The 11,765-nt window shown below is 39.4% G+C and overlaps 2 protein-coding genes across 2 annotated transcripts in view; both read right to left on the minus strand.

The window, feature by feature from the left end:
• Positions 1-1,811, minus strand: part of LOC109974039 (serine/threonine-protein kinase tousled-like 1-B) — a 16,095-nt gene extending 14,284 nt beyond the window's left edge. The window contains exon 1 of the mRNA XM_020624024.1: positions 1,617-1,811. The gene's annotated coding sequence lies outside the window, so the exon portion shown is untranslated. The remainder of the gene's footprint in view (positions 1-1,616) is intronic.
• Positions 1,812-3,541: 1,730 nt separating this feature from the next.
• Positions 3,542-11,765, minus strand: part of LOC109974059 (unconventional myosin-VIIb-like) — a 21,230-nt gene continuing 13,006 nt past the window's right edge. The window contains exons 29-48 of the mRNA XM_020624066.1: positions 11,610-11,758; positions 11,293-11,520; positions 10,905-11,072; positions 10,610-10,727; positions 10,402-10,528; positions 10,138-10,295; positions 9,800-9,981; positions 9,342-9,448; positions 8,604-8,755; positions 8,310-8,463; positions 8,050-8,205; positions 6,768-6,873; positions 6,497-6,610; positions 6,151-6,238; positions 5,968-6,074; positions 5,688-5,873; positions 5,146-5,262; positions 4,972-5,055; positions 4,677-4,796; positions 3,542-4,496 (exon numbers count right to left, since the gene is read on the minus strand). Coding sequence (XP_020479722.1) covers positions 4,347-4,496; positions 4,677-4,796; positions 4,972-5,055; positions 5,146-5,262; positions 5,688-5,873; positions 5,968-6,074; positions 6,151-6,238; positions 6,497-6,610; positions 6,768-6,873; positions 8,050-8,205; positions 8,310-8,463; positions 8,604-8,755; positions 9,342-9,448; positions 9,800-9,981; positions 10,138-10,295; positions 10,402-10,528; positions 10,610-10,727; positions 10,905-11,072; positions 11,293-11,520; positions 11,610-11,758 — 2,771 coding nt within the window. The 3' untranslated portion in view covers positions 3,542-4,346. The remainder of the gene's footprint in view (positions 4,497-4,676; positions 4,797-4,971; positions 5,056-5,145; positions 5,263-5,687; positions 5,874-5,967; positions 6,075-6,150; positions 6,239-6,496; positions 6,611-6,767; positions 6,874-8,049; positions 8,206-8,309; positions 8,464-8,603; positions 8,756-9,341; positions 9,449-9,799; positions 9,982-10,137; positions 10,296-10,401; positions 10,529-10,609; positions 10,728-10,904; positions 11,073-11,292; positions 11,521-11,609; positions 11,759-11,765) is intronic.

The raw sequence follows: 11,765 nt of genomic DNA on the forward strand, positions 1-11,765 counted from the left end.
TGCTACTGTAAATACATAATGTACAGTAGCTATGCATTTACAGAAGTCTACAATGTGCTCTGTGCGTGCGCGTGACTGTTTGTGTTAGGGTTGTGGTCTTGATATGTTGTTTTTCAGTCTTGAGATACAAGTTGCAGGGAGGGGGGGTGGGAGTGCAGGTGGGATGATAGTGATGTGGTCTAGGCTATCAGGTCTTTTGTTCCAAATTTGGTGCAGTGCATCAAAATGCCTTTGCCTTCTTGTAGCAGCACACACACAGACTCTAACATGCAATTGTTTGACCTACATCATATTCCTATGTTCCTTTCTAATGCAACCTGAATTGAATCCTTTTTAATGTAAATTATTCTGCATAGAACCACCGAAACCTAGACCCTGTATTTTGGGTTTAGCAGATGTGTGTCAAAAGATGTTTAACCTCTAATGTTTGAAAAGTTAATTCTAATGTAATTTGATTTGTGTACTGGACTGTATTTTGGACTGTATTTTTTTTTTATATAGCGCTTTCTCACAGTGTGTTGCACTGGCCAAAGCGCTTTACAGAGATGATACACCATTCACCCATTCACACACAACATTCACACACTGATGACGACAAGCTGCCATGCACCGGCGCTAGTCAAGCCACCAGGAGCAATTCGGGGTTCAGTGTCTTGCTCAGGGACACTTAGGCATGCGGGGAGACCGGGAGTCGAACCACCAACTTGCTGGTCAGGAGACGACTGCCCTACCTCATGAGCCACAGCCACCCCTGTGTAGATAGGCATTCAGTAAAAGGATCCTTTGTTTGGCAAACCTCAGTGCCCCTTGCGGTCCGATTGCATCAGGAAACAGCTTGAAGCACAAACTATCACACTACACCTCATATCCACCTGCCCATGGTAACCTGATTTTTTTGGTCACATGGTTTCCATGGTAACAGAGCAATAGTCTTGACAGGCAATGAGGAGGGTTGTATAAGCAGTCTACTACATTACACTACTGCACACTTCACCACACACATATGCTCACAGTTTGTGATGTCATTTCAGGTATGAAATTGGATTTGTTTTCTGAGAAAAGAGTTGATGGGGACTGATATTCAGGCAGCAGTCGGGATGTTCCAGGAGCATCGGATGTCTGACAAAAAACTGGCACTGTTGGCTGACATTTTGAAAACTACTTGAAAGAAGTAGATGTGCAATTACACAAGGTATGACAGTCTGAAAACAGATCTGCTGAACAATAAATAATAAATCAACCTCCAACACTCCAAGTTTCAGAGATGAAATACAAATATTTTGACTGTTTTGTATTAAAATTGTTTCTTCTGTAAAATAATAAATAATCTTGACATTTCTGACACGGTACAATAAACTATGCAGTTTTGGGTTTGATAAAAAAAAAAAAAACAAGATGATTTTCATAAGATTATGAAATGAAAACAGATTTCAGTTTATGATTTACATTTAAGAAAAAAAATCAAAGTTTGTAATTGTAGATATGTAGGTAAAATATTAATTTTATACATTTAAAATTAAACCTACAATACGACAAAGTCTGCAGAACATGGTGTTGGAATACAATGGTCAGATTAGTTTGCTTGGACTCAGAAGTATCTGATTCACACAAATTACCTGAAATGAAATTCACTTGTTTAGCAGGAATTAGATCAATGATGATCTAATGGCAGCTGGGAGGCACAGTAGCCAATATCTGCTAAATCAAAACTCTCACAGTGTATCACAGGAAATTGCTTTTGATAGCATATTGTAGCCTATGTGACTGATTATCATTATTTATTACTATTTTCATATCCCCAGTAATCTCAGCCCTATCCAGCCTTCTTCAGCACATAGTTTGACCTGTCCTAGCAGGACACACACAGGTGTAACTAATCACATTCATTACATCTCCATTACATTCAGGTGGCCCATTAAGTTTGCAAACATGTCCTGGAACCTGGATGTTAGTTAGGTAGTAAATTAAGCATTATTTAAACAGGAAGTCTCATTGAGAGCTTTTTAAATTTAACCAAAATCCCCTGAGGTTAGGAACCTAGTAACCTCTTTTACAAGCTTCCCAACCCCCCACCTCCCCAAAAAGACAACATTATATAAGATCTTTAAAAGCTAAGAACAATGGTGACTATAAAATAGTTATCAGTGCCAGGAACTAAAAGGGTTAGAAACAAAAACAGTCAGGTAAAGAATCACTCCCCACTGAATTTACAGTAGCTTTAAACTCAGTCAAAGACACCGAATTGAAATTTCCCTCTGCAAATTATTCCAGGAGCAGAAAACATGAAAGCTTTCTTTTATATCTCTGTCTGATCACTTGAGACAGACAGGCAGCAGATATGTGTCTTTTGATCTTAGATTATTATCTAGCTCTTTTTGCAAGAACAAATGACATATATATGCAAATTATATACAGCTCATTCAGCCCAAACCATCACACATACATACACAACACTAAACAATCATTGTTAGCAATATTAGTTTTAAAGACTGTCAGAGGACTGAGTGTCTCTAATGTCAAGCTGTGTTGCAGCTCATTCCAGTAGTGAGGGGGGGTAGTGCCTGAGACCAGTCCTCCCCAGTGCAGAGTTGATATGAGGAACGTTTGCAGCCAGTCTCTCCTCTGATCCAGTGTCACGATTGAGCTCTGAACTCAACTACAGATGTTAAATAGCTCAGCAGCTTAGCTAGCAAGGCGTCACAGGTGAACACACAGGTTTTATCATGCCTTCTAGATGTGGCACAGCTAAATGAAATGCAGCCATAGTCTATGTTATTATTACACCTGCCTGTTTCTTGCTATAAGATGCCAAAAAGCTACTGAGAAAATGATTCATTCTCCACCTGACTTGTTTCTTTGCTTTTTCCTGAGCAACTTACTGGAAAGAAAAACAAAAAAACCATATTGCTGGTACTGTATGGAATTCCCCATTCAAAGTCAAATTCACTCACAGTACATACTGTACCCATCCTAATTACCCAACATCCACTGTCCAACACAGATTATATAAACAACCCATGCTACAGAACTAAGTCAGATGGCCATTCACTGTATCTCTAATTTCACTGTGATCAACCCATCTTTTTGCTCAATATTCATGGTTGTGTTTTAGTAAATAATACACTGTATAGACACAAAAATACATACACTGTAGCATGGGGTCTACTATTTTGTGTTCAAATGTGTATCAACTGTTGACATAGGCCTATATACAATGGACATGGCGTCTCCATTTCCTTCATGATGCAGAAATGAAGCCAAAGTATTGTGAATGTGGTGGCTGCCATCTTAGAGACCAGACGCAGAATGACAGCATCAGACCGCCAAAGCTGGCAAATCAACCAAAATACACCCCTTTTTATATCGTCAAATTATTGTAATTATATTAATAATAGAATTGTATTATAGCATCAAATTCTTAATTACTGTACAATTATTCATTATACCTAATTTTAATATATCATAAAATAACTTGTTAAAACTAACTTACCAGAAAAATGACCACTTGTACACAAATCACTGTGATATCATCTACCAAAAACCACAGAAGTGACCTCTGGGAAAAATGCATCGGATTTGTACTTTTAATTTGGCTCATGTCCCATCCACTTCTGGGAGCTGTTATGACGTCCATGTTTCATACAGTCAGTGGTATCAACATATGTAGAAGAAACTTCCTTTAAGGACCATAAGATAAACATAACAAGCATTAGTTAAGATAGTACTGATCTATTTTGTCTTCCAGGCTTCAGGACTAACTTTCTCAGTGAAAAATGCTTCAACTAAGACATTTTCACAGTTGTTTAGAATAATAAAATCACAAATGTTTATACAGTTACAATAAAGTTGTAGAGTTGATTGGAGCTGAGGACAGAATATTTCTTCATACAGGATTTTACCTTCAGGTAAAATCATAAATTGTCTAGTTTGAGTATTTTTCTGCAACACATCTGGTATCTTTTAGCCCAAAGGCTTACTTATCATTATTATGTAATGTGAAGTGTAACCATTTTATTATTGCCCTATCTGCTGTTTGTAAGTTTAATGAATAAATGCAAGTAAAATGGGAAAATGATATTTGGCCTATGATACTTGTCAGTAAATCACTGTTAAATATCTGAAGATGAACAACCCAGGGTTGTACATGTTTAATATTATACACGAATCTCAGTGAGTGTTGTAGACACACAACCATTCTCACAGTGACACAAGTCAAGTACTGTGATCAAGACAATGAAAAATAAAAATATTACACTCTGAAGTGGGAATATCGCTATCTTGTTCAGTAGGATAATCTGTATTAGGGACAATTTTGTCATTTAAATTAAGTGATATAAAGATATAGATTAAGAGTGCATAGAAATCCCAGCAAGAGAGTCTGTAATTCCATTGTCGTTGAGGCCTCTGGAGAACATGTGGTTCCTTGGTTGAGACAGCTCCCTCTGCCTCTCATACATGACGACGTATGACCTAATCAGATCCTCTATTGTTTGAGCCTAAAAAAGGAGGATATGGATGTCTTTGTCAGAAAATATTTCATTTCATTTCAAAGTCACTACTCTCAATGGGCTCATTAGCTGCATAGACAGCCTGAGTTATGCAACAATGTGCAGGGGCTTCCTCTGCAAGAAGTACTTTGACTTAAAAACATTAACTTGCAAAAGCAGGTTACGCACCTGTGAGGTTTCACAGACAAAGCTGTTTCCCCTCAGTGGGGTTCTGATGGTCATCTGGAAGAAGCTGCCATGGCTGTGGTACTCCATGATGTTTTTGAATAGGTGCATGACAAGCACTTCCTAAAAGGTTTACAGAATGATTCAGTGACTTTAAATTGTAATGGTCTGTTACCAACAAGCCTCATTAGGATAGAAAAAAAAATCCAATAAACTGAGAGGAAATATGACTTCACTTTGTGTAACAGATACAATATGTACATAATGTACACAATATGAGACTAATTGTTGTACATACCTTTGTTGCTGGGTCTATTAGGCTGACACCATTTTTGCTGATGGCAATCAAAACTCTGTTTGGGTAGCTAGACTCATACGTTTGCTGCAAATGAAATCATACGTAATATGACAAAACGATGGCATCATATTGGATGTTTACAAACTTTGCTTTCACTTGATCCTGATAACTCACTTTAACTTCAAAGAAGGTGCAGCCAAAGGTCGGCCAACTTGAAATGGCCTTCAGGAAGGCAGTTTTGGCCTCCTGCACTGTGATACCACTCTGCTTGTTGTAGGACGAGATGATGTGCTGCAAAGAGTAGAAACACACACACACACAAAGAAAAAAAAACACGAGAAAAACACTCAGTGGATGTCGCTTACACTAGATGCAATCATGTGAAATTCAGCATCCTCATTCAAACATCCTTTTCCATTTTTATGAATCTGCACCGGTGATAGTTGCGGCTGGAAGCATTATATTTTCAGGTTGTCTGTCCAGCTCATTCCTGTGAATGCGATATGACAGGATGCCTTGAGGGAATTTCTTCAAATCTGACACAAATATCCACTTGGATTCATAGATGAACTGATTAGATTTTGGTGGTCAAAAGTCAGGGTCAGTGACCTCACATCTGTCCCATTCCTGTGAATTTGACTGGTTGGTGGAGGAATAAATTAATTCTCATTATACACAATATGACAGCATCAACATGTCAGACTGCTTTCCTTTACCTTCTTCCATTCTTCTGATGACATGATTTTTATCTGGTCAGTAGGAACCAGCTCCCTCAGCATTCTGGGAATCATGACAAACTGTGACCTGTCTGAATCTACTTTGACTCTGAACAGCAGTCCACCCAAGATGATCAAGTCCTCTTTGGTGCAATTGTGGTATCCCCGCAGGTACTTCGGCAGCTCCTACATGGTAGCAGATGCGCAAACTCAGGTCATGGCAATTCCGCATGTGGAACATGAGCACAAGGAAGAGTGTGTTGTGGGTTGGATATTATACCTGTGGGAAATGGAAGATGAGGTCTGCGACCTGGTCTTTTCCTGGGGTCATATTGAACCAGAGCTTCCTCTTAAAGATCACCAGGTAGGGCATGTTGGCCTGGTTGCCTGGGAAACAATAAATATATATAAATATGGAGATGCACTGACATATAAAAACTGAAGTGCCATTATGATACATTACCTTCTTTCACTCTTTTCGCTTTCTTAGGGAAGTCTGACGTCTGCCGTAAACTGTCAAAGAAATATTTCTGCTCATCCAAGCTCATGACCTGAGAATTATTAAGAGAACTTCAAAATATTGAATGGGAAATAAATATGTGGATGTTTGGTATCCTAGTCAGTATTTATTTAGATGTAGAGTAATGGCTTTATGGTCTCAAATGTTTGTTTTTAAAACAAAATGAGTCATTTGTTGTTACAAACCAACCCACAAAATGTCTCCCCTGTCAGATTACAATGAAACTAATGGCTTCAAAATAGGAATCAACAAACGACAAACGTTTGTGGAAAAGATCACCCAACCCCACCTTGTTAGGTGTTTTCAGGTACAGGCCATATCCATCAGCAAAGCTCAGTTTGAGTTGAGAGGCGATGCTGCAACACAGGTCTTTGATTGTGGTCGTTGATGTCACCTCGAATATCTGCACAACAGCATGAACAGTCAATACAGGAAATCAAGACAACGTACAAATGTTCTGAATCATTATACTGAATCTGTCAGAAGCAATGCTGGTTAATATCTGTGTGGTAGTCTAGAGACAGAGAATGTGCTGCACTGGACATCTTTTTGTGTCTTACATCATCTGTGTCATTTGGGAAGTGGACTTTATGAAAGATCTGGGTGCTGTTCTGTTGGATGGCATCCACTTCGACCACATGGGGAGGAAACATCCGGGGCTCCTTACTGAGGGTGAAAAAATTATTTAGATACATTTATTTTACAAGCACACCTTAAATAATCCACATACCTGAAATAATGTAAAACAGTGCAAACTACAGTATGTTGAATTGTGGGGATAATCTTTTCTTTTGATGCGTTCTGACTTTCGTCTGTAGCCATGATCAAATTAATTCCCCTAAAAAGCAAAATAAAAATAATGTCCAGAGCTGCAAGAACTGTTGATTATTTAATTACAAACACACACACAATCAGATCAGCAACTCTTTAATTATATTTCACAATTAGGCTTTCAGTTGCTGCTCAAATTAAAATCAGTGTGGCCATTTTTACTGCCATACATATTATTAATATTGTGGAACATTTGTCCCACATGTTTCAACTACACATGTAAACTATGACTTTTACACCGAACTCAAGGCCTTCAGGCTTTATGGCTGCACCACTCCATCAAATTAATACATTTTCTGGATGTCCTGTTCATGTCTTTGGACACATTTCCTGACATTTTTGGTATTTTTCAGGATTTTAACTTCTTTTCGCCAATTCTACACATGAAGTACACTGTAATTATTCAGTGTGAGAAGTACTACTTCACTTAAACAGTGAAAACTGCTGTATAATAGCTCCTGTGGCTCTGTTTGAAAAAATTTAACTAAGGATGCTACAAAGTTGCATCGTGGGATCGTAGGATGAAGCATTTTTCCATTTTTGCTAAACAGGAGAGACTAAAAGCCAGAATATTGTGGAATCTACTCTCAGTTTCAACTCTTCTTGTAGCACAATTTTAAGTACAATACTACAGTTTTCGAATATCCATTTAAAATGATACAAAGACTAAAAAGAGACATTTTATTGCAATTTAGCCAGTCAGTTATATAGAATTATTATGACCTAAATATGGGAAACAAATTTTTTAAATTGGGTATGTACCTAAATCAAGATGTAGATGTGATTTCAGTTAACCCATGCATCTTTACATTGATACTGAAATCATTTTTTGCGCTTTTTGTCTTAGTATTTTACAAATACACCATTTCGACAACACTGTATGTTATGTCTCCAATAGGTTATGATTTTCCAAATGTCATTCCACATACTTGACTTAACAACCAGTAACCACAACCTTGTACACGATGTGATCTATTTTTTTCTCATCTTTGTTCCTGTCTCCAGCCTGACCTGCACATCTCCTGCAGCTTCTGTAGGCACACGGCAGCCAGCGGGTCCCTGGGCCGTGACTCCAGGAAGTGCCGAGTGTGTCTCATCAAGTTGGAACTGGGCGGGAACAGGCCTGAACACAGCCACATCAGCTGCCACCCACGCTCCATACTCAACCTGAGAGCAACATGCAGAGCAAAAAAAAGAAAGTAAGATTGGATATGTTGGTTGTAGATTTTGTGTATTCTTCAAAAAACAGAAATAGACACTGAGGGAAGCACCTGTTGTTGTTGCTGGTCATCTGTCTCATAATCTGGCAGTAGATCTCATCCTGCAGAGCTTTATGCTGGGTGGCTGGACCAAAGATCTGGTCAGTCAGCTCTACAGGACTGCGAATGTTTTTAATGGGGTAGTCGCCCATGTACTTCAGGATAGGTAGCAGCTTAGGTCAAGGACACTAATTGTGGCTATGTCATAATAAAATATCTCAGTATCCTCAAATGCAAAAAGCATGTGTGTAACAAACTGTAAAATTACCATAATCTGAAAAAGGCAAGCACTGATCTCAAGGATATCAATGTAGGCATTGCAGGCTAAATAGCTGAGGTCAGAGTTGCGGACCAGACTCTTCAACAGTGGCTGTTTGAGAGGTTCTTTGGAACAAGCCCACAGCTTCTCCTTGCCCACTCCTTTGAATGCACCCTGACGACCCACATTACCTGGAGCCCTGTGACAGGGAGGAAACAGTGGGACCATATGCTTCAAGTATTTTTTGAACTTTACGTTATTAAAACCAACCTAACATTCATGTAATTACACATGCGTGTCAATATAAATTATAGCCAAGTGTAGCGGATTAAGAATATTGTATGAGGGCTGTGTTTAAATATGGTCAGCATCACCATCAACAATACAAATGAAATCTAGAATTCAAAATTGTTAGATTAATATTCAGTCAATAATACACAATTAAATGTGCCAAAGAGGAATGGCAGAGCATTCATATGGAAGCTCAGTATATGAGTTAAATGATGTTTTTTTAAACCCATAATTTGGCCCCAAAGAGGAGGGTGTCAGGCCATGCTGTCAAAAATCTTCAGAGCCCCACAATAAGCAGACCTACCTCTAACACAAAGCATCCCTGAACCCTATCCTCCCCCAAGCAAAGAGCAGATATGTGGCTTGACACACAGCATCTGCATTGTATTTGCAGAAGCCTCACTTCTCCTGCAACCCATCTAGATGCCCTAATAATAACATCCATTGCCACAGTAAACACTAGCGGTGAGATTGTGCTACAGATGTGATATTACCTGAAGTTCTCTTGTGCAAACTCTTTCAAAGAGACAGGAGCCACTGTCTCTGGTGGTCGGGAGTTCTCTTGGGTTGAAGTCTTCTTTGTGCGTGGCCTGAGCAGGTCCTAAAGGGTCGGAGGCAGTTCATAGTTACTCCACAAGGGGGACTCATGTGAACATGATACTTTTTGGATCCCTGCTGCATAGACCTGAATAATTCCATAGTCTTGAAAATAATCAATTTGGTGAATATCATGTATACTGTTGCTTTCTGTAAACACAACAGTTGAATTTATAGGCCGTATTTATATACAATGTGTATATGAATCAGACGACCTAACCCATTTTTAAAATCTTCTAATGGTGTGTATCACATGCTTATACTATTTATTTACAGCATACACTGAAAATTTCTTTCTGTCTCCTACTTCTTTTATAAAACATGTTACTGTCTTGAGACGTGAAAGTAACTCTACCAGCACTTCTTCAGTGGGCCTAGTGAGAGTGGGCAGATACTGCACTGTATCCTTATAGATTGAACCAGTGCTGCTGGTCCGCTGGTTAGTAGCTGTGATCAAGTTCTCCTCAGGGGAATATGGTCCATCTTTCTCCACCAGCAGCAGGTCACCTTGTTTACAAATCAGGAACCTGGGGTCATCTGTAGAAAGAGAGAGAAAGAGACAGGTTGTTTTTTTATCCTGTGTGTATAGACAAACATTCATGCACTTGATGCATTTTTGAGTTTACGCTGTCTTGTGATGTGTGATGGTGGATGTGAGCTCACAATCCAAAACTGCTCATGCTGTAAACTTACTGGCATCCTGTTGAACTAGTGCATACACTGACCGCTGCCTCAGGCCTTCCAGGTTGGTTTCTATAAGTGCAGCCATTTCTGCAGCTTCCCTAGCCTTCAGGACAAACTCTTCTTGAAGTGTAACCAAACTCACAGACTGGACACTGACGTGACTATCACTAGACAGGTTCAAAATTTTAGGGTTTAATTTCTACAATTTTTTAAAGGCACAATTGAAAAATGCTTTGCAAAGAAGGAAACTAAAAGAGTTAAAGTGGTCCATACCTGACTATGTGGACATCCTTTATTTCTAGGTAGGAAAGCTCAAGGAGTCTTTTCTCTCTTTCATCCATGAAGAGGATGCCGCTCCAGTTTACAGCCACGACAAACCTGCTTTTGGACAAAGGCGGACCTGTGGACAAATAAGGGAATATTCAGGAGAAGTTATGTTGCATTATAAAATATTACCTATAAAAGCTGCAGGTTGACTGACCTGCCGTCATTGTAACCTCATAAAACCTGGAGAAGTAGTGTGGCCATTTCTGTTGGATGCTGTCGACCAGTTCTCCTTTTACGCTTTCCGCACTCTGCCTCCCATTGACATAAGGACCCTGTATAATCAGCATATAAAAATTATCCAGCATCTAATGTGTATGTACAATCAAATATGCACCATAAAATTTAAAACATTTCAAAAAGAATGTATTATTTGGAATGGTTCAGGCTTCAAATATGCTGATAAAGAACAAACAGTAGCTTCTTTTTCCTCTGACTGCATGACGCTTTACCTGCAAGACTTCTGAGCTGATGAGTTGCATCCATTTTGTCATCGATTTGCTCTCAATAAGGGGGGTGGCAATGCACTCCTCAACCACCCTTTGGACGCTCTCTTTGTTGTATGCAGAACCAAACTGGATGTAATAGTGCCTCGCTGCCAGCTGGACATAGTCATCCTCCTGAGAGATAAAATCAGATTATATCTATTGGGAACTTAAATTGGGCTGTTAATAGGAAGAATTAGATTTGTTCCTAGCAATTTGTTCTGAGGGGGTCTTTTTAAAAAGTGATATAGCAGCAGGTAAAGCTATAGAAATGTAGTTTTCCCTGTCATTTCAGGAACGATGCCTATGTGGTGTACTTTTTAGTAAACGAAGCTGTGTCACTGCAGAGTCTTACCTTCTCACTGGTGTACTCTCCCAACTTGATTCCTGTGATGATTTGCCTGTAGATTAGATGAGTGCTGACTGGGTCCACTGAGCAGTCATGCCAAGGTTTGAACAGCTCCTTGCGGATGAAGAGTCTCCAGGGGGCTTTCTTCTCCTCCTGGCCCTGCCTTCTCATCTCCTGCTCGCACTGTGACACTACATCCAACACGTGCTTTCCACAGCTGCCCAGGCTCCAGATCTGCAGATGAAGGACCAATAGGGTTTGAATGAGTGTGGCTAAATTGGACTGAACCACTCTTAATTTTTTACTGTGTAAGTAAAGTTGACCTTATCATTGAAGCCGATGTACAAAGAGAATCCATAGGTGTCTTTGAGATCGATCTTGTCTGCCACAGCTTGACAGACTTCAGCTGACGTGGAGGATGAATCCAGATTTAGACTGAGAGTACGGCCGTCCGTCAGAGTCACAGGTGCATCTATGGG

This window comes from Monopterus albus, unplaced genomic scaffold (genome assembly GCF_001952655.1).
Source record: "Monopterus albus unplaced genomic scaffold, M_albus_1.0 scaffold319.1, whole genome shotgun sequence".
NCBI lineage: Eukaryota > Metazoa > Chordata > Actinopteri > Synbranchiformes > Synbranchidae > Monopterus > Monopterus albus.